Genomic DNA, 27,632 nt, shown 5'->3' with positions numbered 1-27,632 from the left:
TATTTTAAGCAAGCAGATAAAGGAAGTTTGTCTGAATGGCCATTCAACCCTTTGGGTACTGCTGTGGTACCTGTGCAAGCCTGTCACGTGTTTGCAATCTGACCTGGCACTGGTGCTGCTGCACCAACACACAGGGCTGGCACACGCACCACCTTGTCTCGCTCTCCTTCCCTTTCCTGCTCCTCCCTTCCCTGCCAGCAGCTTGGAAAGACACCTGGAGAGCACAACACAAGGAATGGTGTCTGAGTCCTTGTTTTAGAAGGGAAATATTCAAATGCTATCACCCATCAGTACAGAAGAGTTAGCTTACATTGAATTCCCTGACACAACTCAAGTGGTTTTCTTCTGAACAAAACAATCCTGTCTGTGCAACTCTGATGCCTTATTGGCAGCTTCAGCTCTAAGAGAGAAGGCAAAGCTGTTTCTTCCCACAGCATATCAGGAACACTTCAATAACCAGTAAGATTTAGAGCAGCTTTAATCAAAGCATGAAGAGCTGTGTACTTAAGCAAGAATAACTTGTATTCAAATAATCATTACTGATGTCAAATTAAAGTTCTGAGTCATTACCCTTTGAATGTCAGTGAGCAGAGCATGCCATTCACATCCACAGCCTAGGTCAGCACACGGTCTCACAAGGATGGCACAATCAACTGTTCACTCATCAAGTCCTGTTTCTTTTTCAAGTAAAATACTCAGTAAACACTTCCACATTTCCTTTGAAATAACAGTAAAGGGGAAAGAGGGGAATTTATCCAGGTGATACTGAAAAGCACAACTTTAAATTTTTTTTTTAAATAATCAACTGAATTCACAAAAGTTGGCTGAAATGAAACACAAAAAGACCTTCCCAGCAGCTACTGCAGTTGCCTTTTTATGAACAGAAACTTCATTACATAGTGAAACCCTTAAACCAGTGTTGGACAGGCATATGATCAGAACAAAGGAATTCTCAGTTTCAAAAGAACAACTTCATTTCGCCGTAACAGCAGCAATCCAGATCCCAGACTGTATCTATATATGAAGATTCAAGCTGGAAAAAGGCAGTTCCTCACAAACCCCATCCATTTTTTTGGAAGGATACTGAACAAAAGATTGTCTGTATCTTGCAATGTAAGAACAGTGCAACAAAATCTTTTATTGCTGACCAGGAAACAGTTTCACGCGATTAAAACAAACACTTGTGCCCTTGTTCAAAAACAGTCAGATAATTAAGAAGTATCAGACACTAATCATGTCCATACAGTTTAAGTCTGCTTCCTTGTGTACAAACACAAGAAAAACAAATCACTATTTTTCTGCAAAACTAAGCCTTATTCACTGTGATACTTTTTTAAATGAAATGAAGGCAATGGGTCAGGTACAGTGAATAACTTCTCCTGAAGTTATCTTAGTAAGGAAGAAGGTTCTGCAGGAAAAGTATGTCTGGACACTGTTAAAAAAATATACACAAGGAGGCAGGACTGACGAGAAGCTACATGTAAACCTTAGATTTACAGCCTTACTACTGCAACTCTGCAAAATACAAAATGATTTTGTATGAAAAGTTTTAAATAAAACATCTTTTACATGTTTGCAAGTGCATAGTTTACAAGTTCAGCCTTGTCTGCCTGTTGTCTGTTTTACAGCAAGAGGGGACAGATGACAATACAGGATAAGCCCTTTATCAAGTTTCACTTTTATTGAACATTTTCTGCAAAAGCAGATTACAACCCTGGTTTAGGTTGCACGCATCAAGTTAAGCCATAATAAATCAATACTTCTTGAAATCCAAATCCTAGTGGTGAGGGTTAGGTAGTGGTTGGTTTCTGTAGTCAGAGGAATTACAACAGTGTGTCACTCACAAAAGCAGTATGGTGCAAGAGGCTCTTTGGTGCCAAAAAATTGTCAGTGATGCATTTATGAATGCTACTGAGTAGAAAGCAATCTAATTTACAACTCTTCCTCGCAGTGCTACAGAAACATTAAAGGACTCTGGAGGCTCCCATCCCTTGAGCAGTCTGCGAAGAAATATCACCATTACAGAAAAGCTGTATAAAAATCAACGACAAAAGACTGAAATCAGAAGGTATATCCTATCTTTCATCCTGAAATACAGGTCAGGTATGGCCCAGCTCTACAGCAGGCATATAAAATAATCAGATTTAAAGTGATCTACACATTGAGACCTGAAAGATCACTGCCTTAATCTCACACCCAGTTATATGGGCATTTATGTGGCAATGTACTTGCATCATCTAAATCCTCAGTAAGAACACACTGCTTGTACACCAGCATGCACCCAGAGCACAGTCTATGTCAAACACCTACAATTATGTAGAAACCCCAGATTTCAAGTGAAGTCTAAGAAATCCTAAAGTAACTTGCATTTCGTATCTCTACCGACTCGTGATTTTCTTCAAACAGACGAGTGTAACAAAAACACAGACTTACTTGTGAGGTTTTTTCCAAACTACAATGTATAGGCCGATCCTCGCGTAGATATACACATATATACAAAATTTATAGAAAAACAAGAGTCCCGTAGACAAGCTCCCTATCTTGAGTGGAAAAACACGACACACACCATAAGGGAGAAACAGAGATAAAGGGCCAATTCTGTCACCACAAGCACTTGTGGTTCCACACTACCTTCAGTCATTATTGCATGCATTGGATGCCCAGAGCCACAAGGACCTCTGGGTACAGCTGAACCGACCAACTAAACTGCTCCTCCAGCACATCTCACTTTCCACCTGATCTAAAAGTCAATAACTACTTCTCACATCAACAGAAGAGGAGGAGAACCCCCTTGTGTGATTTGCTACAGCAGTAAGTGTAGTTACTTGCACAGTCTGGCTGGGTTTAACATCACTGCAAGTCTCCATTCCAAACCAGACTACTCTAACTCACAACACCTGCATGGTCAGAAACAGAAAAGATAAAATACACAGTTTCTTAAACACTCACTTAGAGCTATCATCTCTAAATTAATCAAACTTTCTGTTTCTTTTAAAATGCAAGTCTGAACTATCACTGCAAATCCTACTCTTCCTGTTCCAGTGGTGCCTGCTCAGCACATTCCAGAGCACAGCTGAGGCATTTGCACCCTCTAGCTGTCATGGGGAGGACACAGTACTTGTATCTAACTTACATTCAATTTCAACTTCAAATTTATTGAGGCAGTTGATATCAATGTATCCATAAAATAATTCAGAAATAACCCAAGTGAACCATTTAAACATCTTCATGATTTATCCATTTACACACTCAGTACACAAACAACCCAGCCTCTGTACAGGTTCATCACATGCAAACCACCCACAGACAAAAACTTTAATTAAAAATAAGTCACAACTCAGTGTACTGTTTCAACTGCATCTCCATTTACCAAATGGCACATTGAATAATCTCTAAAATAAGATGTTTTTAACAATCTTGTTAAAAAATTCTTGGGCAAAATATTTCTAGACTTAAAAAACATCAAGATTTTCCAAAACACTCAAGATACTATACAACTTATAATAACCTTGAAAGAGGTTTACAAGGTTGTTAACCAAGGTATTTACATACCAAATAACGTAAAGCAAAAAATTTGTATTTTGAATGACAAAAAGGTGATGCATTTAAGATTTATGAAATTAAAATTAAGGCTCTTTGTTATAGTTCTTTATGTAACTTTACATAATAGCCAACTTTGGAAATGTCAGTCTTGCACATTCTTGTCAATCTACTGCATTTAAAGCAGTAGAGTATATTAAGTATTACTTTGAATAATTACATTGCTACTTCTAGGTTTGAGCATGCTTTTGAAACACTGTAATTATGAAATATTTACAATGTAGCCTTCAAACTTTATGTAAAAGCCCAAGTATGACTGTCTGATTTAAATACAAACAACATACTTGTAAAAAACATTTTTTCTTCTCAAAATTAAAAGTAAATTACTACAGTTTTAACAAGCAATCCAGCTCTGAAAAGTCTTAACACGTGCCTGAATGTGGACAGTAAAAGTCATGTGAAATTTCTCAGACAGTACTGTTGTTCATTTCAGACTGAACTATTTGTTGTATCAGGCTGTTTTCTTCAAGGCATGTAGAAAAATGAAATATTCTTTAAAAAAATTATTCCAGGACCTACGTATACTTTGAGCTATGCCCACAGGTTCCCTGAACACTCAATACTGTCTCCCAGGTTGTAGTGATTGGTCCACAGTTTATTTCAGGATGTTTGTTCAGCTAAAAGCAACTTGGTGTTTTCCAACTCATTTCTCCTAAAAGCACAATGATATAAAACACTGAAGACAAAACAAAAAAAATGGAATGGTAACCTAAGGATCAAATTAATTCGCCATTTGTCCTACTATATCAAAATTTGTAGTCAGAATTGTCTTTATTGACTTTATTTTTAATTTTTGTACACAAAGAAAAACATGTTCATATCCATCATGAACAAAAACTTAAAAAGGCAGAACTAGAAGACATTTGTGTCCTTCACCAAAGCAAAGCTGTGCTAAAGGTTCCAAACATTTCCATTTTTAAAATAAATATTTTCTTTTTTTCATTGTCTACATTCCAGTCTTCAGAATGTCACTGGAAACTGCAGCCTATCATGAAATACACACTTTTAAACAGAGTCCCAGCTCACTGCGTTTGGTAACTTGCCATACCATATCCAGCTTGATTAGGTATTACAGGAGCACCTTGTCCCTGGGCAGGCTGAGCACCAAATCCACCCATCCAGGCAGCAGATGGAGATTGGCTTAAAAAGAAACAAGATGGTTAAAAAACAAGGAAAAAATATTTACAAGACAACATACTAAAAAAAAAGCTTTTCCTATGTGATTTTTGTACTGGAATAGAACTGTTTTTTCTTCTCTTTAGTGAGTAATTCAGGTTAACCACTACACCATGTGATTCTTGAAAATGTTATGAACTTTCTAAGAACAAAGGAAGGAAAGACCCACAAACCTTGGGCACTGGCTGCACAGGCACCCCCCCAACAAAGGCATGTACACACAAAGGTGGCTGAAAGTCAACATCAGTGATGCAGAAATGCAAAAAATACGCAACACCTCACTGGCATGAATACCACTGATGGGTTTATCAGCACTCAAGATGTTTAATTAGCATAAGATATTGAAGAACTGAGTAAACAAGTTATTTTCAAACTATGTTAAAACAAAAAGTTCTTAGGAAGACTTCAGTCTTCAAGAGATCAAGCATGAAAAGCCCACCCACGTTTTGAAACTGCAGAAGTTACAGTGTCCGTAAGCAGTTTCTTCTCTCCCTTCAGACACACTCGGCGTCCCTGGCCAAGACTCTCCAGTACTCACCACTTCAAGTCCGAATCGAGAACGTGTTTAGGTATCAGACAAGACCATCCCAAACTCTACCATAGGAGGTGGTCTCTGTGCCTTCACCCACACACATGGAATGTGTGATCAGGGACAAGTCAGAGTGACTCACCCAGGTGTCTGTCCATGGAAATCACCAAAGACAAACTTTAAGCACACGAGACCATCTAAGGTTTGAAACCTTGTGCTATCCTTGACCCAAGTGAGCCTGAAACTCAGATATTGCATGCTTGGGATATCCTCAAAATTTCAATAAGAATCACTTACTCTACTCCAAAACCCTGTTGATTCCACGCTTGGCCGTACATTCCGTACGATGGTACTTGCCACCCGTTAGCCATGTACTGCCCATACTGCTGGGGATTTCCATACACTTGGCTCCACTGCCCCCACTGACTGTAATCCACCTGGGGAGAGAACAGCCCATGGTATTTCAGGTTCTAGAGATGGTTTATGTTGCATTTGTGCTGCTGAAAGCAAAGTTTTGGCTCTATCATTCACAGGGCTAAAACTGGCAATAACGAGATCAGAAAAATAAGACATCACTCTGGCTTAATTAGATCCTTGTACTGAAAAAAGTACTTGGGTGTGCTCAAAATACCAAAGACTATCTGGTTGGACAGTCCCCTAGACTGCAGTTAAGAGAAACAGCAAGAATCAGAATTACCTCAAAGTTCCTCCCTATCTTGAATCATATCCAGAAGACAGTAACAGATATTCCATCAAAATCACTAGCCCAATTTGATGAACAACTGGAACATAACTGAGACAGAACATGGAATTTCATAAGAACTCCACAAAATTTAGCCATTATAACTGGGAAAGCATTACAAGGATATGCACAATCACTTTGGCAATACAAAGAAAAGGTGAGAAGTGCAGTTACCTGTTGGAAGTTTTTAGTCATATCTGGGGATTCTTTACCCCAATAACATTTAACAACATGTCCTTCAATTGTGGTTCCATTAACTGAAACAATAGCATGTGCTGCACTTTCATGGGTTGAAAATCTGAAGAATGTAAAAACAAAATAATGTTATGCTTTACAGCACTTCCACCTTATTGTTAAAATACAGTGACTCCATACATACAGGAAATCCAGGGGAAAACATCTGCTTTCACAAATATTCATCTTCTCAGGTAAAAAGATTGGTGACCATTTTTAACAGTTCCCAATTATTCTATGAACATATGGTGACAGCTTTTAATGTATCAGGAGAAAGTCAGGCAAGGAAAATCACAGAAAGATGAAACATTACCACATGCACAGACCCACAGATCTGACTTTTCTTTGTCCATACCTGACAAATGAGTAACCTTTTTCTGGAAACACCCTTATTTCCATAATCTGTCCAAATGGTGAAAAAGTCTGTCTCATAAGTTGATCTACAACATAAAATGTTTTTGAAATAGTATCTGTCTTGGTGTCCAAAAAGCTTCAGTAATAAAGAAGCAATAAAACAATTCATACCTGTTAGGCCAGAGGCAATTCCTCCACAGTAGACAGTACAATTTTTTGGACTTGACTGATTTACTACATCTTCAAATCTCAACTGTTTTGTGTTATCTATAAAGAGAGAAGGCTGGTTTTCAGCAACCCAGATATGCACACACAAGCAAACAGTGTGACAGAGCAGCAAACACAACACAGCACCACAGGAAGGTCTTACTTTCTTGTGTACTTTTGGGGGCTGGTGGTTTCCGTGTTGCCCAGTTAGTTCTGATCTGGCGGCCTCCCAACCACTGGCCTCCCATGTGTACAATGGCGTTTTCTGCATCCTGAAGAGAGAAAAATAAAGGTTACACTTCCAAGCAAGAAACACTTGGTTGTCAGTTAATTTTGTGGACAAAACAGTAACAGTACTAAGAAGTGTATGAAATTCTGAATAATTGTAGCAAGCAGACAAAAATTAACTAATGTGAAGGCAATTGGCTACAGCGTAACCTCACAAGTCATTTGGTACAACCTTCATCCCACCCATTTTCTACACAGGTTGGAATCCAACTGGAATCACACACATACCACCTGTATATATGCCATGTACATACACACATATCTACACCATATACATGTACACTATACAGGCATGTACATTAACATATTCAAGTTTGCTTTTATTTATTATTTGCACACACATCCCTGTCCCAGCCACTCTCCTGTTCTCTGGAGACCTGCAATAGGTGTCTGCACAGACTGCTTTGTACGTTCCCTAATCTTAAAGTGCTTGTGTGAACACACACAGGAGTCCACGGCCCACGTGGCTTAAACTCTTGTCTTGTACATGAATTAGATGAAGACAATCTAAGTTCACACTGCAAGCAGAAACATCTAGTAAGCAAGGGATAGGTTGGCTAACACCTTCAAGAAGCAATTTTTTGCCTAATTGCTTTGAAAGAAGAGAGGCAGAGCAAACAATACATGTCTGAAATGCTCTTCTGAGGGCACAAAGTCAAAGAAAAAAACCACCAAGCACAAAGGACAAAGGAAACATGGACAAGTTAAAAGTGAGCTGCCAGCATCATCCTGCCTCAGAGTAATAAGAAAAAAACTAAAAGACCAAAACAAACCACCAGACAACAAAAAGCCCCAGTTTATTCAAGCAGCCTCAACTCCCAAAATACAGTAAGTTACAAACTGACCAGCACAGGAAACTACCTGAAACAAATCTTGCTGCTAGTTTTGAGGATCATAGCTATGATAAAAATGGAACAGAGCCCAAGCCACAGCTGATCCAGTTCAATGGAGGAGTTTGATTTTAAGACCTCAGGCTGGAGTACCCAGAGCCTGAGAACAGAACCCACTTCCCCAGATCTGGCAGAATGACAACAAATTCTGAAAAACAGGCCTTAAACTACCAGCTCAGGGCATTTGTGCCATAACCCTACAGGTACAGCTGCGTGAAAAAACAGAAAGAGGGACATAAAATTTAGAAGTACTTCTTAGTACTACATTTAGAATTCATCCATAAAGTCTATAGAATAAAGACAGGTTCTAAATTTGAGTTGTCTCAGTCTGAAAAGTATCTTTCCATGACTTTTGTAACATTTCCCCTCTAGTCTCAGAAACTGAGCACCACCATAAGATCAGGCAAGAGGGGTACAAGGAAATAAAACAGCTACTCCTCAGCTATTGCATCTGCAACACAGAATAAACAAAGTGTAACTGGAAAACTACCCTAAATCAAGGCATCCAACTGCAGGATCTTAAGGCTCCTGCAAATCTGAAGAAGACATTCCAACTTCTGATTACAACAGCTCCAGGTAACTCTTACAGAAGATCAAGAGACTCCTGACATGTAGGACTTAGGACCACACATGCCTAAAATCCTGAACTGTGTTTTTCCACAATATTTAAGGAAAATTATTTACAGTTTCCCCATGTTGTCCTAAATGTACACACAGCTCCTGTTCATGTAAATTGACTGCCCTTTGGTAAAGTCCAATGAATGGGAAATGCATAGACAAGCAAGACTGAAATTGGGATATAGGAACAATTTTAAACCTACGTTGTGATTACTCACCAGTTTGTTATAAAAAGATACAAAACCATATCCTTTTGACTTTCCAGTTGCCATATCTTTAACTACCCGTGCATCCCTGTGAAAAGAAGCACAGCTATATGAGGGCAATATTAATAACCTGCAAAATAAAAACTAAAAGGAACCACACACACTGTATTGTGAGCATAATTTTTCTTATAAATTCAGTTAGCCCTAAAACTACAGTCATTCCTGAACTCTCCCCTATTGCTTCTTTACCTGTTAGAAAAAAGCAGTAGGACAAAAAAAATAACATGTAATAAACATGCAACCTATGCACATAACCTATACTGGCTATAACTAGAATGTTCAGATTTGAAGTATAAGAGAAACAAAGTTTCCTTTTCTAATATTCTATTGTCTAGGGTCCTCTAAGGTTTACTGTTCTATAAATTACTGTAACAATTCTATCTAGTTTACCATGCATTTTCTAAATAGTTAAATGTCTTCTGCCTAGTGATACAAAATATATGAAATATTAAAAAAATCGAAAAAGAGGAAAAAATAGGAATTAAAAGGCATACATGGCCTGTTAACAGATTTCTTTATTTTTCTTGGTCAATTCTCTACCATCATTTTGGAGTTTGGGTAGCTGTAAATTTTGAAAAATTGACATTTTCAGAAATTTAAGAAAGGAGAATAAAACTAACAACAATGCTAAGCACACCAGTACGAAAACAACAAATTTACACAGAAATTTTAGTGAGTAAGTTAAAATGATTGGAAATATAGAACTGCACTGAATATAGAATGTTAAAATGTAAATACTAAAATATGTATATATAAATAATGTATAATAAGAATAAATAGAAATGAGAAAAAATCTACAACTGAGTTCCAGTGTGCACAGTTCCTTGCAGTTAGCCTTCAAGATCCTGTCCATTCTTATGAGCAATTCTGCAAAATAACCAGAATGCTATTACTTTTAATTGTGACTTGGACTTTAGAAAAACTGCAGGTCTCAGGTATAAATATAGATTGAGAAACAGAAAACCTGAATTATTCTCTTTAAATTGATTTTTAAAACAGTACTACTTACCACATTAAGAGACAAAAAGCAAAGTAAACAAAACAGCAGAGGTAAGAAATAAGATTTATGATTCATATAAAAATATGAGTACAGAACAAGAGAAAAATAAGAATTTTTTTCTTAGAAATATATTCCTGTAAAGTAGTATAAAAACGCTCATGTGCAATTTTTTAAAGATTTTTATCAAGATAAACTGATAGAAGATTAACTTTTTTATTTTGCAGTACTCTTAAGCATAGATATACTTTAGCACTCAAAGGATTCTTGTTAAACATGTTCAATTAGAACACCAGGTGATTTTGCATCACCAGAATTGTCTATGAGAAGTTTAAAGAAACATTCTCTTAACTGGCAGAAATGTGCACATATTGTAAAGCCACCATTCTTTCTTTTAAGATATAATCTTAATTCGCCCCATTATTATTCAAAAAAAGTAGATTTCATTCTCATCAGTATCAGCTTTTTTCAAAACATTCATTAACTGGCTGCTTCACAGAATTATATTCCAATTGCCCAGTTTTCCACACTGCCCATGAAATGCAGTCAGAACCCACATGAAACACACCCAGGATAACACAGATAACAGTTTTTAAGTCACTACTCTGTACACCAAATTCTCAACACCAAAGAGTCACACTTAGCAACAGTAATTACATTTTAATAAGAAGTTGAAGGACATCAGCATGTAAATTAGGTTAAAAGCACATTGCTTTCAGCAAACCAGAGCACAATCACAATACTGCATTTACAATCATAAAGATACTGAAATACAACCCCACTTTAACACCCACCCACCACAACACAACTAACATCAGAAAAATGCTCATTAGATAAGAAATAACATTTCATCTTAGAAACAAATTCTCACTGTCATATTGGAAATGTTTATGATGATACTTACGATATTTTACCGAAAGGAGCAAATGCTGACTTGATGTCTTCTGTTGTTATTTCTGGACTTAAATCCCCAACGAACACGTGGAAGTGATCTGAAAATAAACAATTTACTAATCAAATATTTAACTGCTATCTACAATTGCAGCTCCTGAGAAGGTGACGTCCTGCACACGGGACTGGGAACCAGGAACGCTCCGGATTCCACTGGATGAGCAGCAGCAATTTAATCTCTCCACTCCTGTTTCCCCAGTTGCAAAGCAGAAACAGAAGAATTAGTTTGCAAAATTCTATAAACACAAGACGGGAAGGAGAGAAGTTTAAATGCACTTATGACAAATCATTACCACGTTGAGAAGTATTTGTGTAGAAGTGATACTGTGGCATTACATTACTTACTGGATGTATCTTTTTTCTGGCTACTTGGTGTTGTTGCCCAGTTTACTTTGACCTCCTGAAAACAAGTATAAGATTTAGTATAAATTCACAACATTCTGACAGTTTATAATTTCATTCAAGGGTGGATTACAATGGTCAATGATTAGAAATCATCATTCAATATAAAACATCATCATAATTAGAACATCACAAACAATAAGTTTCCTAAACACGACTTACTTTTTAAAAAATCAGTATTTAAAAAATATTATTCTAACAGTGTTAAGTCTTGGTAAACATCTAACAGTTTCATTAATACTTTCACACAAATCTACATTCTTTTAATCTAAGATTACAATGTAAGCAACTTACCTTTCCCAAAATTTTTCTCCCATTCATAGCAGCTAATGCAGCAGCTGCATCTCTGTGTTCATAAAATTCCACAAAGCAATAAGGGTCATTGCTTGTATGCTGCAAAACAGAAAATCCAACAGAAGAGTTGACCCTTCTGCTATCGGGTTGCTGAGAAGAAAATCCAGGAAAATATATTACTTATAGCTAGAAACTTCCAGAATGATTTGCATCAGATTTATGAAACTGCCTTTGACATTACACTTAAATGCAAGAATTATTAAAGTGGACTCTTTATTAAAGGTCCAGCAATTTCTGAAGAGAGTTTACTTTGAATGAGGACTGGAGTTTACTGAACTAAAAATAATTCAACTACTGGAAAAGTGACCAGCAGAGTGGATGGAAGGGGGAAAGAAAGAGGGAGAATGAAGAGAAGAACAAAAATGGTCAACTGCCTCATGTATATACTGAAAACTTGAAAGGTTTGTTCCCCAGACATATTTTCACCAATTTTCTCTTGTCCTACTTAAGAAGCCTTTCCTTTTATTTGACTGAAAATCACTAGCAGACAGCAACCCAGAAGCTGCACATTCTCAGACTCAAATGAAAAAAGCCACACCCAACAACCTGAAAAAAATCTTTAAAAACCTCTCAAAATAGTCTGAGGGAAAAAAATATTAAACAACTGACTGTAAACCTGTTAAACTCTGGGCACAACCTGTTTTTGTAGGATGGCCTATCCAATCACCTTTAAAAATACTGACCGAGATCACTGAAGTCATTAATGTACCAGAGTATAAAGTGCAAAGAACAGAAGAGTTTTCTGAAAAGCTGATCAAGTGGAAAAGGTGACCAGAATGCCAACGTTGACACTGGATTTATCTACCCCAGAGACCTCATGAGTACAGAAACTCAAGCCACAACATCTCCATTAACTGCTCTGCATGTACATGGACAAATGATGATAAACACTAATGTTAAACTAAACAAATTATTTCTCACATGGACAGGGAAAGGTTGAGCACTTAGAGAAACTGCTTTGGCACATCAGCCTCCCCCAGTGCCAGGCTGAATACACTCTGAGACAGGAGCAGGCCTTCTCCAGTACTGCTGTTTAACTTCTGACACCTCTAATACACGTACATTGATGAAGAAATTTAATCTTTCCCCCTGAGGTTGGATTGTACATCTTCGAACAGTCTTAAAGTTTGAGTCACAAAGTGCTGTACAAGCACACTCACCTCAGATAGGCCAGAACAGAAAGCCTGAACTCACCCTTCTTCCCACACCACTTTGGGAAACCCATCTAAGGCCTCCTTAGCAAATTTAGTGCAGTTTATTCTTCACCTGAAGTGCAACTTTACTTTTACGTTGTAGGGAGTTCTTTAGCACTGAGAACTTCTCTGCAGACACTCAGATCTTTTAGTGTTCAAACTACCTGCAAATGCCATCCTGAATATCACACATCCCAAAAATAAGCACTGCAAATCTCAACACTTGACATGTTCCTGTCATGTATTTTGAAAACGAAATAGACCGAGTTGATACAACTGGCTAAAAATGGGAAAATCACAGAAGTTTTTAGAACATTCAGGTATAAACTTGGCTGATGGTGGTAACAACAATGGACAGGTAAGAAGCACTTGGACATGACTCAGATCCTAGGAAAGGCTGGAAGGATGCACAGCATGGACAGGAGCTCTGACAGGGCAGTCCCAGGGTTGGATCCAACACTGGTTGGTGACAGGAGCTCAGTCAGCTCAGCCCAGCGCAGTCAACTCTGCCTGACTGAAGAAGCTGCCAGCAGTTTTGTTCATCTGCTCACTTCACAAACATGTCACACTTATGTAAAATCTTAAACCCACAAAGCCTCAATCAGGGTAAAGTGAGTGTTAGAATTTCTCATCTGGTTCTCAAGAAACGGAACTGACCTCACAACTCTCAATCAGCCCAAGGTCGGGGCAGCAGCACCTGATTTCTGGAGAGCAGGTGACAAAACTGTTTCCTCAGAATAAAACTACTCTGCTCTGTCAGCCTTCTGTTACCTTTCTCCAATAAACCCAAGGTAAATGGGGCAGAGCTAAGTGGGAAATGATTAGTCCAGTGAATAAAGAAGCAGCAAGTGGATAATAAGGAGCTAAAAACAAACAAACAAAAAGCAGTGTGTCACTCTGAAAGGAAAAGAACTCCCCAGAGGAGTTTCCAGTAGCACTCCTAAAGAAGTCTGCACACAAGACTTGCCTTTTAATGCTTTCATAACAGTCTTGACAAAAAACTAATGTGACTGTCCTTGGGAAATCTGTAATTACAAGTTAGTATGAAGTGTAAGAAGTAGTAAAAAGTGGGAAGAGTGCACAGAAACCAGAGCTGAAGAACCAAAGAGTAAACGTAGCAGAGGCTCTGATTAGTCCCTGCCTGCTCCATAAAGGCAGAAGGAAGGGAAAATATCAGGCAGCAAAATTCTAGGATGTGCCAACAAACTTTGAGAAATGGCCCATTGCAAATACCAGAGTACTTGCAATGCAGGGAAGAAAGTGTTTAATACTCACCAGCACTTTGTGCAAAAGAACTTATCTGGAATACTATGGGAATTTTGTCACTTTGTTTCAAGAAAAAAATAATTTAAGAACAGACAAGAGTTATTTTCAATGGCTCAGAAAGAGCCAAACTTATTTGGAAGGATTTTTTACTTTTCATCCATAGCAAAGTAGCATTTATTCAAAAAGGAAAAGAATTACTGAGGCTCGTGTTTAAAAAAGTGAAAAATGTACAACATAACCATGAATAACAGTTGATACAATAAGGTTTCTAATCATGAGAACGATGTGGTTCTGAAAGGAGATGGTAACAATCTTTGGGATAAGTGGAATCTCATCACCAGCTGATCAAAGGTACGTCAGGGCTACAGGCAAAGCACAACAGTCCCTTCTGCAAAGAGTTACCCCCAAACACCATCACCCTAAAGAAACCCATTATCAGTAAGGTCAAAAGAAGCCTCAACTCCAGTTACTCTGGACAATGTAGGATCAAGTTGTATAACATTTGTTACCCCCTAGATGTGGAAGGCCTTACCTCTGTTATCATTTTACAGCTTTTGCATGGTCCAATCTGGCTGAATAACTGAAGTATGAGAACCTCAGTCACATCTCTGGAGAGGTTTCCTACATAGCTACAGAAGGAAACAAAAAAACAAAACAAAGTCAAATTTTTAAACCAGAAATTTTAACCATTTAAAATGTAAATACAATTTTAAAATCTTAAATTACTAAGAAAAAATCCTTCCCTTTATACATACCAGGCATCTTAAAGAATGACTGTATATAGTTTTAATACAGCATTCATATGGTTTCTAACTCACAAAGTTGGCCACACACCTGAGGATATGACACTTGATTCAGACAGAATACTGGACACCAATATCCAGTGCCAATCATTTCCTTGGCAAAGAAATGCCCAAAGCACGAAGAACATCACTCAGAAGTGTTGGGCAGAACAAGCAACCAACTGAGAAAAGGTATTTTAAGTTTCACTTCCCACTGAACATCTAATCAAGAGTAGTTCTGAATTTGGGTCCAAACCCACATCCAACTCCCATGAGCTCAGGAGCTGCTGTTGGACAAACTCAACTCTTCTGTTTCTCTGAACATTTGGAAAACCAGCCCACTCACCAACACACACAGCAATTTATGCAGCATTTTGCCACAGGAATGCTCCACACAGCATCTATCTCAACAGCTCCCACCTCTGTAATTCTCCAAAATTCTGGCAGGGTTATTTTAACCACCAAGACTTCTTGATTTTCTTTTATTTGTAAATCTTGAGAAATAATCTGAAGTTTTGAAATATCAAAGTTTAGATAAAAGTCCCAGATTTACCAGGTTATAAAGATGGCTGAGAAAATCATGAATGCAAAATTAAATTCTTTTTTTAAAATGTGACTAATTTGTAACCAAAATCAGTTACAAGAAAGGCTTGCCACAGTAAGAGATGTCAAAAACCATCAGCAGAGGGACATTCATCATCCTCACAAATAACCCTGTCAAACTAAAGTCAGTCTGAACTGTTAATACCCTTCAGTGACCATAAATGTGAACCAGCATTTCTTGGTCTGTGCACAGAACAATTTCTCTTGAGGAAGGTACAGAGGTGTGCCCTGAAACTGCTGTACCTGGCACCCTTTAACGTCTCTGAAAAGCAATTCCTGTGTGACAACTGGACTTTCATCTGCCTTCAGAATTGAAACAGACACTGTTTGTTTTTATCTGAGCACCACACAATGTTTGTTTATGTTTGTTTGTCATCCTTTTCCAACAACTGTGAAACAGTTCTGCACTTTCTCAGTCAGGACTTCAACACTACACAAATCCAGAGTGAGTTTCTCACATACATCACCTGAACACAGAAACATCCCTTAACATCTCCCATGTATTCACTGCTTTTTTACTAAGTACATATTAATTAAAAGAAGTCATTAATAGAAGCCTGTGTTGTTATGAAGAATTCGAAAAAGTGCAGGATTCTGTAAGACCCCTTGCAGCACAAACTGTCCTCACTGACTGACTTTTTGGTTCTCTATTCTGAAAACTTAGCAGTTAAACATTCATCCCTACTTCTTTCTGAAATATTAACTAAATTTTTGTTAATCATTCACCAAGATTAAACTGTCAATCACTAATAACTTTGAGTGGAAATATTAACCTTTGCAGACACCACCAAGATCAGATGGAAAATACAATTACCAGTAGGAATTCCCATATAAAGGGTCAGCAGTGCTGTGAACCTATTCCTGGTACTCGTTTGCTTTGCACACTGCAGAACAGTGTTCACTAACCCTGTGCCTGCCCAGCACAGATACCAACACCTGGACACCGGCACTGACACGGAATTCAAGGCAGGGAAGTCCTGTTAACATTATTTCTACTGCAAATTCACAGTAAGGACAACTAACACTACAAAAAAAACAAATATCATCCTCTTCTGCATAATATTAACATGTACTTTGGAAACATAAGAAGTCTGAAAAGCAAACTGAAGAATTCCTCTTGGTCTGGCAAAAACAAAACAAAAAAATCCAAACAAACAAAAGCCAGGCAAAGCCATTCCTCAGAAATCTATTCAATTAAGGGAAGATAATTTTTTTACTGATTTTCCAGTAGCATCGTGTCTTCAGCAAGGGAGTTGTGAGGGAGAATGTTGCATCAAAAACCTCAGCCACGGAACAGCTGCCCCATCACAGGAATCAGCAGTTCTGGACCACCCGACTGCTCCTTTCAGAGGGGATGTGAAGTCCTGCTGGCCCACCAGTTCTCTAAAGGGAATAACTGAAGGGAAGTTCTGGCCAGGTGGGGGTTGGTCTCTTCTCCCAGGCACTCAGCAATAGGACAAGGGGGCACGATGGGCTCAAGCTCTGCCAGGGGAAATTGAAGTTGGAGAGCAGAAAAAAATTCTTTGCAGAGAGAGTGCTCAGGGATTGGAATGGGCTGCCCAGAGAGGGGGTGGATTCCCCATCCCTGGAGGTTTTTAAACTGAGCTTGGCCGTGGCACTGAGTGCCATGATCTGGTAAAGGGACTGGAGTTGGACCAAGGGTTGGACTTGATGATCTCGGAGGTCTTTTCCAACCCAATCCATTCTATGATTCTGTGAAATGTAACACTAAATATTGCCGTGGTGTTCAGTATCACCACTCATGGCACTCCTGCCTTCCACAAGCTCCTGACACTCTAAAACTTGAGTAATACACCCAGTGAGAATGCTGCAATAAAGGTTCATGTAACAAGGACAACATCCAGAGAGACACAAATCCCTCAAAATGCCTGTCAAATACAGGAACACAAACCTCTACAAATTTGAAAAAACACACTAAGAAGTAACACTTGACCGTTACTTTCATGTTTTTGTAGGCACCTCCTCAGTACAGTTAGAGACGACTTTACAAAACACATTCAAGCAAACACCTTCAGTGTAAATGTCTGATTACTACAGAACTTAAGAAAAAATGTATATTCAACACAGTAAGAGAGACACTCAACCCCTCTGGAAACTCAACACCTGGCTCAGCTGATGGTATCACCCACCCATGGCCAGCCTGCTGTGCACCAGCCTTCCCTTTTCCAGCTCAGTTTATACAGGACAGAACAGAACATTTGCTACTCCACGAAAATCAGAATTATCAGAACCACACACGAAGAAAATAACAGACTCTTAACAAGCTCCTGCATGGTATTTGGTATTTCAATCTTTTTGGATTGACACAGTCTAGAGGATATACTATGCAAAGTTTAAAAAAAATTATAAAACCCAACAAAGAAGCAGCACTTACTATACTTTTACAGGCTGTTGTCGCAGGTAACGTGACAGGGCAGCAAAAGTTGTGGGCTTGGCACACAGGAAAAGTGTTTGCTCCCTTCTGCAAGCCTGAAGCACTTAAATACCAATTAATCAGCAGACACACAAGAAAACCCCAACCCTACCCATAGATATCCTGATACAAATTTCCATATATTACACTTTTGAATGCTGCTGACAACACAAACAATAACAAGCTACTTGAAATTCAGGGATCTGTAGAACTGTCTGAACAACACAAGAAACATGGATCAGTAAGTGAGGAGTTTTAGAAAGAAACTTTGGCTTGAGTAGAAAAACCCTCTGTGTGAAGGTGAACAGGTTTATGCTGTATCCCAGACAGAGAGTGGAGAACGGGACATTTCAGCCACTACTTTTAGGCCCACAAACTCCTCCATAAACTTTTTTTGAAGAAACATTGTAAATATGATCTCACTCTCACACAGACAACGTGCAAGAAATGGCAGTTTCCATATTTACAAGAAGAAATGCTGATAAGCCATAAGGAAAGTGATGAAGAGCCCACAGAAATTCCAGCAGCATCTCTGCTTAGAGCTGGTGAGCCACTGGAAATAAATAATGCCAAGGAAAAGCCACTCTGTGGCCTCCACCAGCAGCCAACATTCCTCCACAGGAGAGCTGAGCTGAGAGAAGGGAACCCGGGTGCAGTCCCACTTCTGCACCTTCCTATCCACATTCCAGGACACCTGGAATACACCACGGCACGGCTGATGAGACAGATAACAACTTGGGGGTATCCAGTGACTGCCTGTGAAGTACCTAAATCCCTACAAACCACACAAAACATTCCTAAAACCATTAACAAGAAGAACGCACAAATTTGGAACTTTTCCTCTCCTTATCAGTGAGAGCTGAAAACAGTAACAACACATCAGGGTTTGGATAGTTTAGTTTCCACTTTAAAGTAGGAGCAGGACTTTGATACAGCCTGAGAGATCCGACAGCACTCACAGAAAACAAAGCTTTAAAGTGTTGTATTAAAAAAAAAATCAGAAGCCCACAGGACATTTTAGGACCAGCTAAAAAATTACATGTGACATCCCACAAAAAGGCCTCCCTTTCTGGAAAGCTTTTTGGCAGAAAACATGGAAGGTTATTCTTCACTAGTTGTTATTCTTTACTAGTTATGAAATGTGAGAAATAAAAAGGCAAATGCTGTCTATTTTCTATACTAAGCCTCAGAAAATACTCTGAATTCTTAGAGGTTCATGACTGACTGACCATGCTTGAAAACAATGTACCAGCCCTGTAACCACCGCAAATGGAAACAACCCTGACTCCTGAGACACTGGAGATGGGCATAAACGTGAGGTGCTTGGGGAGGTTTGTCTTTCTATAATTAAAAAAATAATTGCTTGCAATTGTTAAAAAAAATTCCACCCTAACTTACAAGTTTAGTTTCTCACTCCTGACAGAATAAATGAACTATCAAAGACATTCATAATGTTTTGCCTAAACTATCAACCAACTTGCACGTGGCCAAACAGCTGCTGAAACAATTTGTTCTTCACTTCCCCCCAAAATAAAACAAAATAACCTAAAAAAAAAAAAACTTAAAATTTTAAAACTTAAAAGTTCAACCTACAATATTTTCAGCTGTTCTTGGGATAGTGAGTTTTATTTATGAGATCACAACTGCTCTACATTTAAAGCATTACCCAGGATAATAATCTTTAAAATGCTAAATTGAAAGATATTTCAGACAGGAGTGGGACAAGAGGGCGATGTAAGAAATGCTACAGCAAAATATTTGCCTTCCATGAAAAAACCTTCAGATAATTGCAGGAAAGTAACCCCGTGTGGCTGCAGTTCCTACAGAACCACCAGGAAATTAATGTATGTGCTGTTTATGAGTTGGACAAATTAAAGTCACATGCAATAAACACTTTGGGCAGCTGCAGAGATGCTGTTTGAGACATCTCGGTGCAAAAGTGTTTTCTGCTCAGTCAGTGACTAAGTGGGCTAAGCCAGGCCATGGACGGGGAGTTACTGAGAAGATCCCACTCCCAACGTGGCACCAAAACTTCTCGGCAGTAAAAGGACATTTTAAAACTCAGCAGAAATAGAGCACTTTATTGAAAGAAAAAAAAAGAGCCAATTATGAAGAAAGGAACTTTGAAAATAAAAGGTGTGAGTTTGCCCTTTCCCCCCCTCCCATTCTAAAGCAACACTCAGACCTGTGCCCACTATCAGGGCCAGGCAAATTCGCACCATTTGGGTATTCAACACAAAAGATATTCTTATTTAAACTGAGCAGCCCCGGGAACAAGCGCTGAGTACTTATACCACAAAATAAACAAGTTAAAAGAAGGAGACAAAACCCCACAAATTGCCTGGAGAAGCTTTAACTGCCAAGTCATCATTTTGGTGGTGAAAACGATGAGACATTTTACTCTGTTTCAGTAGTTTCTTTCAAGTGGCCTTCAAACCAGACTATCTTTGATAGCTTTTTCTGAAGGCTACTGTGACAAAAACTAAATAGACAAAGATTTTATTAGCGCTGTCCTGGGCTATGTTTGTCATCTGGGCATGAAGGGAAGTTCTGGCCAGCTGGGGGTTGGTCTCTTCTCCCAGGCACTCAGCAATAGGACAAGGGGGCACGGGCTCAAGCTCTGCCAGGGGAAAGTGAAGTTGGAGAGCAGAAAAAAATTCTTTGCAGAGAGAGTGCTCAGGCATTGGAATGGGCTGCCCAGAGATTGGACGTGGCACTGAGTGCCATGATCTGGTAAAGGGACTTGAGTTGGACCAAGGGTTGGACTTGATGATCTCGGAGGTCTTTTCCAACCCAGCTGAGTTTATGATTCTATGAGACTGCCTTTCTTACAGGGACAGCAGAGCCCTGCACTGTTCACACAGCTCGGAACACCCTCTGGCAACTGGGACCGAAAATCCATGAACTGGTTAAAAGGATCCACGACGGAATTACGTGCTCCAAAGCGCCCGGCCACACACACAAACCCCTCTCGTTACAGCCCACAGGACAAAGAAAATTCATCAAAACCCCACTTGCTGAGTTGGGGAAAAACCCCGAACAACAGCCAGCCCCTCAAAAAAAAAAAAAAAAAAAAGCTCAGATTTATATTTTTAAGCGGAAAGCAGAGGCAGCCCCCAGGTGAGTAGAAGTCCCCGAAGACGGTGCCAGCACACTCAGTCCCTCCCTCATCCAGGGCCCGACTCTCTGCAGGCACAGCCCACCCTCCCTGCTGGATTCCCCATCCCGCCCCGCGCCCGCACAGCACAAAGAACTTTCCCAGCGCCGAGGCCGGGGCATCCCGGGATCCCAGGGGCGGGCTGGACCCCGGCCCGCATTCCCAGCCCCCGGGGATGTCCCTGGGGCTGCCCCCGGGCCGGGGACGGGCCCAGCGCGCCCCGAGCCCTGCGCGGATCCCCCGCGGCCGCCCCGCTCCGGGCCCGCCGCACACGCCCCGAGCGCCTCACGCCGGGGCCCGCCGGGAGCGCCTCCCCGCGCCTCCCGCCCGCCCCGGGCCCGCCGCCGCCTCCCCACTCACAGCGTGCGGGGCTGCCCGTCGTCTTCCATGATGGTGGGCGAGGGCCGCGCTCCGCTCCCGCGCGGGGGGGCAGGGCCGGCGGGCGGGGCTGGCGGCGCGGGGAGGCGCAGGGAAGGCGAGGAGGGAGCGGGGCCCGGGGCTGGGCGCGCTCCGCGTGGCCCCCGCGCCAGGCCCCGCGGCCGCGGATCCCGAGCGGGAGAGGGGGCAGCGGCACCACAAAATGGCGGCCGCCACCAGACGCTCAGGAAGCCGCGCTCCGCGCATGCGCCGCCGCGCGCGCTCCCGGACCCGCTTCTCCGGCCCGGCGCCGCGGGGCGCGATGGGGCTCGTAGGCACGGCCGGGAGCGGCGCGGCGCGGCCCCGCGGGTTGATGGGAGTTGTAGTTCTAATGGCGCGGCACGGAACGGCGGTGATGCGGGAGAGAACTACCACTCCCGGCATGCCCCGCGGCAGCAGCGCCACGGGGGCGCGCCCTGGCGGCCGCGATTGGCCGCTCGCAGCCCGGGAAGATTCGCTTGGCCCCGGCCGCGATCCCGATCCCTGCGCCGGTCCCAGTTCCAGCCCTGATCCCAACTCCAGCCCTGATCTCCATCCCTGCGCTGATGTCAATTCCAGCCCTGATCCCCATCCCTGCGCCGGTCCCAATTCCAGCCCTGATCCCAATTCCAGCCCTGATCCCGAGACCAGCCCTGATCCCCATTCCTGCCCTGGTCCCAATTCCAGGCCTGATCCCCATTCCTGCGCTGGTCCCGGCGAGGATGCCGAAACCAGCCCTGATCCCAGCCCTGATCCCGAGCCCAGCCTTGATCCCAAACCCAGCCCTGATCCCAAACCCAGCCCTGATCCCAACCCCAGCCCTGATCACAATCCCAGCTCTGATCCCAGCCCTGGTCCTAAACCCAGCGCTAATCCCAATCTCAGCGCTAATCCCGATCCGAGCTCTCGTCCCAGCCCCTGGGATGGGCCGGTGGGAGCTGTCCCTGCCCGCTGCAGGGGCTGGGCCCGGGTGGTCTCTGAGGTCCTTCCAGCGCAGCCCCCCCGATTCCCGACTCCCCGGCCGAGATTCCATCGCTCCCCGCACATTGAAGCGCAGCATTCCCAGCGCCAGCGCCGCTCTCTGCACAGATTGAGAGATGTGGGAACCTTCAGGGGCTCACCGGGAGCAGAGACGGTGCTGGCAGAGGCATCTGCCTCTTTCCTTTCCATACACACCGTAATGAGGCGATACAGACACAAACCAATCCCTGCAGCAGGCAGAGATCAGGAATCAGGACAGGGAGAAAGCACCAGGAGTTACCACCTGGAAACCCAGAGTTTGCCATCACAAAGCAGGACTCAGGGTCAGAGATTTGGGGCAAATGGCAGGGGAGTGATGGTGATACCTCAGAGTCAATTCAATGGAAGAAGCCTTTGTGTCATCATCCATCAGCAGTTTCAGCAAAAGCACCAGGCAATGGTTTCTGGAAACTCCTCTGGAAGAGCATAGAAAAATCCTTGCTAACATCATTAAACTGTTCTCATTCATTCATTCATCCAAACAGACAAACAAAACCAAAACCAAACAAAACAAACTGAATGGAAGAATTTTTATGGCAACTTTTTTTCCCTTTAGCTAGTGAGAAGCTAAGTTAGGAATTGCCAATGAGGAAATGGATCAGAATAGCTCGGCACAGACAGAGTAGGAGCATCCTCACATGCAGTTGGTGCAGATTAATCACAGCACTCTTATTCTGGAAGAAATTCAGTTTGTATACATATTGAATATTCAAGCACTCTTAAATACTCTCCCTCTTCCAAAATAGTAACATCATAGAGGAAACTGCTTATATACATATCAAACTAGATATTTTCATGCCTGCTGCTCACACTGCAATGTTTTCCTCTCTTTAATTTAAACAGGCAGGACTGTTGCCAGGCACATATTTCTGGAAGATGTTGTTCTAGCACATGGATTCAGATAGAGGTGGCTTAAGTAACTTTTTAAAATGTATCAAACCCACAGTTGAATATATGTGGAATTGCTGGGATACTCTGCTGGTGGGTTTTGAACAGCCAAAGATCTGCCTGCAAACCCCCAGTGTGGCATTCAGGAGGGATTCAGGGAGCTGCAAACCAACCCACAGCCCTGCAGGAGTTTGTGCTGCTCTGTAGGTCCCACATTAACCCGTGGATCTGTGCAATCCATGCGTGGCACACGGGGGTCTTGGCACAGGAAATGGGGTTTAGAGATGACTCCTGGTGAAGTGTGTGGGCTAAAAAGGTGATTGAAATATTGAGGGGCTGGAGCGGGGTCAGAGAAGAGCAACGAGGCTGGTGAAAGGAATGGAGCACAAGTGCTGTGGGGAGAGGCTGAGGGAGCTGGGGGTGTTTAGCCTGGAGAAGAGGAGGCTCAGAGGTGACCTCAGCACTGTCTGGAACTACCTGAAAGGATGTTGTAGCCAGGTGGGGATTGGTCTCTTCTCTCAGACAACCAACAGTAGGACAAGAGGGCATGGGCTTAAGCTCTGCCAGGGGAGGTTTAGGTTGGATATCAGGAAGAAGCGCTTTCCAGAGAGAGTGCTCAGGCATTGGAATGGCCTGTCCAGAGAGGAGGTGGATTCTCCAACCCTGGAAGTTTTTAAAGTGAGACTGGACATGGCACTCAGTGCCATGATCTGGTAAGCAAAATGGGGTTGGATCAAGGGTTGGATTTGATGATCTCAGAGGTCTCTTCCAACCCAACTGATTCTATGATTTCTATGATTTCTATGAAACCAGAGGGCACATCTCTACAGATAATTTAATTCCGTATTGGGAATTGGAACTAGATGGTCTTCAAGCTCCCCTTCCAACCCTAACCCTACTATTCTATAAATATACTTCTCTGAGTGGAGAAACTTGTTATAGCATCAGTGTATAACAGTCATCTTCTCTTTCCGAGACACACAGTTTTGTAAAGGTGATGTAAATGAAGTATTTTTATTGTCCTGCCACATGCAAAATGACCAGCTACCTCCAAACACCAGGCAGAAGAGCACTAAATGTCATTCACCTCAAACTGCTGTGGAAGGGAGCAAAGGTAGCCTAGAAGGGGAATGTGGAATAGGAATAAGGACAGCCCAGGAGGCAGGAGCCAGGGCAGCCTCTGGCACTGCTGCTTTGCCATGAGTGAGGTGGAAGGGATGGAGCAGGAGAGGACAAATCTGGGAGAGCATTTCTGAGCAGCTGTTCTCATCCTGCCCAACACAGAGCAGCAGTGATGCCATAAGATGCAGGACAGAGAGGTCAGAGCCCTGCTGGAAGGAAACTGGACTTGAATACAATCTTTTCTTGTCCTTTGTTATCCTCATATCAACAGCAAGGGGTCTTGGCTTGATATCCAGCCTCTTTTAAATCTAATTACTTTGATTTGTCTTTCTTTATAGAAGAAATTATCCTTCCAAAGAACAGCAAGTGCAGTGAGACTTAAAATAGTCTTCAATTATGGACATTTTCAGATGTGTAATAGAAATAGCTGTTACAAAATTTGGAGATTTCCTCACGAGTGCTACTGAGCCCTTCGTCAGACTGGCCAGATCCCTGTGAGCTAACTGGGATGTAGCACAGAATTATGGGGTACACCCAGGAGAGGAGTCTGAACTTAAACCATGTCCTGAGAACAGGCTTTCCACTCCTGACCTTGGTTTTTTGCTGTTTATTTTATGTGTTTTCTCCCCCCCCCCAAACCATACTGCTTCATCTAAATAAAATGTATTTATGTTTTACCTGACTTATCTTACAAAGAGACAGGGATAATACTCTGAGTTATTTGGATTTTGTAACTGCTAAACACACACATATGGACACACCCAAGGCTCTCCCCTCACAGCAGACAGGCAGGAAACCAGACCCAGGTCAGGATGGGACCTGAGTAATGTAAACTCATTAAAAAATAATTCATAAGTAAATAATAATAATAAGCAAATGGAAAAGGAATTGTCAAATGATTAAATTTTTTTAAAATAAAAAAAATGAAAGCTCAGTTTGCTGCATTAAAATGCTCTTCTATTTTAGCAGCACCAAAATGTTCTTTTATTTTACCAAGAGTTATCTTTTAGTAAGAGAAAAAAATCCTGCCTAAGTTCAAACCCAGAAGAGTCAGTTCTCTTTGTGTGTAGCTCATCAACCCCATCAACTCTTCTAAAACATCTGGTTGTAATGAGAGATTGCAACAAAGAAAACCAAGTAAAACAGATTTCATTGCAGCTTTATGTATCAGGTAAACACCCTCCACTTATTTATGTTAAAATTCAAGCAGGGGGCTGAGGGAAGGCAGAAGATGCCTTCATCAACTGTTCCCACATAATTCCTCTGAGCTGCAAGTGTTTCTCACATGGAAGAATAACTTAATCAGGGAGCATCCAGGGCCTTTACACATCAAAAGGTCATTCCACCCAAAATAAACATGAAGATGCTGCCAGTCTAATGAAAGTTTCCTTCAAATGCCATCCAGAATTTGTCATCTATCAACTTTCTTGTCTGCAGCAGGAAAACACACATGTATTCTTCAGTACAAGAAAACTTTCTGTTGTGTCACGCTGTTCCTATTTGACCACAGTCTGAACTCTGAGAGTGCATTGGGTGTGACCCCACAGGGCTGAGAGGAGCCAAAGGAGGTCTGGCAAAAGCAGTGAGCTAAATACACAATGAGCTTATTCTGTATTGCTTTCCTGAGGTTAACAAAAAGAAACTCTGAAGACTGAATTCTGTCTTAACTGGAGCTGCTTCCAAAAGCTGGAAACTTCTCAGTATCTTTATTTCTGCTGTTAAACCAAACCAAAACAATCCAAGATAACATGACTCCCTGGACATAACAGGAGACATCTGCTTGATGAGCAACATTTGGAGGATGGACCAGGTCCCAGCATCCCTCATATTCCTCTTCAGCTCTGGTCATCTTAACCCAAGAAGCCAATTCAGATATTCTTTTTTACTGAGGACTCCACTGAATATGAAGCTGCAGGACTTGAGTTTCAATAAGCTCTTGCTCAGTGTGCTGAAAACTGCTTTTCATAACCAAACTACAAAACAGAACTGCTGTACCTTCAATCTGTTGAAAATTCTCCCACCACTTGGACTGCACAATGGTTTTCTAAAATCTGCCTTTCACAATTACCCCGAACTTTGATTCTTGCAGTTCAAGAGTTTATTGTACCCAAACCACGAAGAACTGTATAAGATGTGCCTGTTCAGAACCAAAAGAGATGTTATTCCAAACTACTGACATAAGACCTGATGTTTTAAGAATATATTTCTGCCCATTTCATAATCACTCGACATCTTTGTTTAATTATGGTAAGTCATGAAGAACAAGAATACTATACTGGGTTCCTGTGTCTTCTTTACATTCTCACTGATTGTACAGTTAAATTAATTTCCTGTCACATAAATACACCATGCTACAAATGCATAACTTTGCACCAAAAACTTTTACGAAGATTTTGTTTCAAAGGCTTTAACTCTGGAACAGACAAAAAGAACAATGTGCACAGAAGACTGTGCACTACTGAACCAGGATAGGGATTCTGTGCAAAATTCACCTGGATAATCCTTGATTAATTTGTGTGTAAACCTGAAATTCTCTCCATGGATTTTCTTCTGGGAAATCTTCCAGCTGCATTCATGTTAGGGAAGAAAGGAAACTGTGTAGGATATAGTTGTCCAGACACTACTGGCTCACAGCATCCTTGTACTGGATTCAGAACAAGGGTTCAGACAGGCAAGAATCTACCTTTTAAACTGCTGAGTCCTGCTGCCTGCTTGATATCCCTGCAAACTTCCTGTGCTCCTCTCCCTCACTTGCAAGTTCTTCCTGGATGTTCAGACCTGGCATTGCTCCCAGTGAAGATGTGGAGCTAAAACACACTGAAACACAGAGAACTTTGGTCTCAGAACTTGGTTCTGCTCCTGTTGATTAAAGCAGGAGAGGGTAAAGGCTGAATATATAAATCTCAAAGCAAAGATTTGTGCCTAATGCAGGATGGACTTCAGCAAACAGAGTTAAGGAGCCAGTTTTTGCATATATTTGCCTTATTGTTGTCTTGAAATGAAACCCATTAAACACATAAACATGGAGCACACTGACCTGACAGGAGACAAACTTTTAACATTAAAAATATGACTGTGATTGTGTTTATCACAAGGAGGTTATTTGGTTGTTTCTAGTCTGTTTTGCTCTCCTAAGGCCCTGCTAATATTTTCACTGAGCAGC

At 41.4% G+C, this 27,632-nt stretch overlaps 1 protein-coding gene across 5 annotated transcripts; it reads right to left on the bottom strand.

Moving 5' to 3' along the window:
* Window positions 1-1,118: 1,118 nt before the first annotated feature.
* Window positions 1,119-21,649, bottom strand: TIAL1 (TIA1 cytotoxic granule associated RNA binding protein like 1). 5 transcript variants are annotated; one of them, XM_071564409.1, is made up of 12 exons: window positions 21,404-21,649; window positions 14,600-14,696; window positions 11,549-11,698; window positions 11,198-11,252; window positions 10,806-10,893; window positions 8,857-8,932; window positions 7,006-7,114; window positions 6,807-6,902; window positions 6,637-6,721; window positions 6,222-6,345; window positions 5,603-5,742; window positions 1,119-4,740 (listed from the first exon to the last, which is right to left on the bottom strand). In XM_071564409.1, exons 1-12 carry the CDS (start codon window positions 21,430-21,432, stop codon window positions 4,623-4,625), a joined length of 1,167 nt encoding a protein of 388 aa, XP_071420510.1. In that variant the 5' UTR covers window positions 21,433-21,649; the 3' UTR covers window positions 1,119-4,622. The 5 variants fall into 5 exon arrangements, with proteins under 5 accessions (XP_071420510.1, XP_071420511.1, XP_071420513.1 ...); XM_071564410.1 differs by having other exon boundaries at window positions 11,549-11,647; XM_071564411.1 differs by lacking the exon at window positions 1,119-4,740 and adding an exon at window positions 6,003-6,098 and having other exon boundaries at window positions 5,665-5,742.
* Between the last annotated feature and the right edge of the window lie 5,983 nt (window positions 21,650-27,632).

The sequence above is a fragment of the Pithys albifrons genome, chromosome 9, assembly GCF_047495875.1.
Source record: "Pithys albifrons albifrons isolate INPA30051 chromosome 9, PitAlb_v1, whole genome shotgun sequence".
NCBI classification, from domain to species: Eukaryota; Metazoa; Chordata; class Aves; order Passeriformes; family Thamnophilidae; genus Pithys; species Pithys albifrons.
The sequence above is the reverse complement of the archived record's forward strand: the minus strand, read 5'-3'. Positions and strand labels throughout refer to the sequence as shown.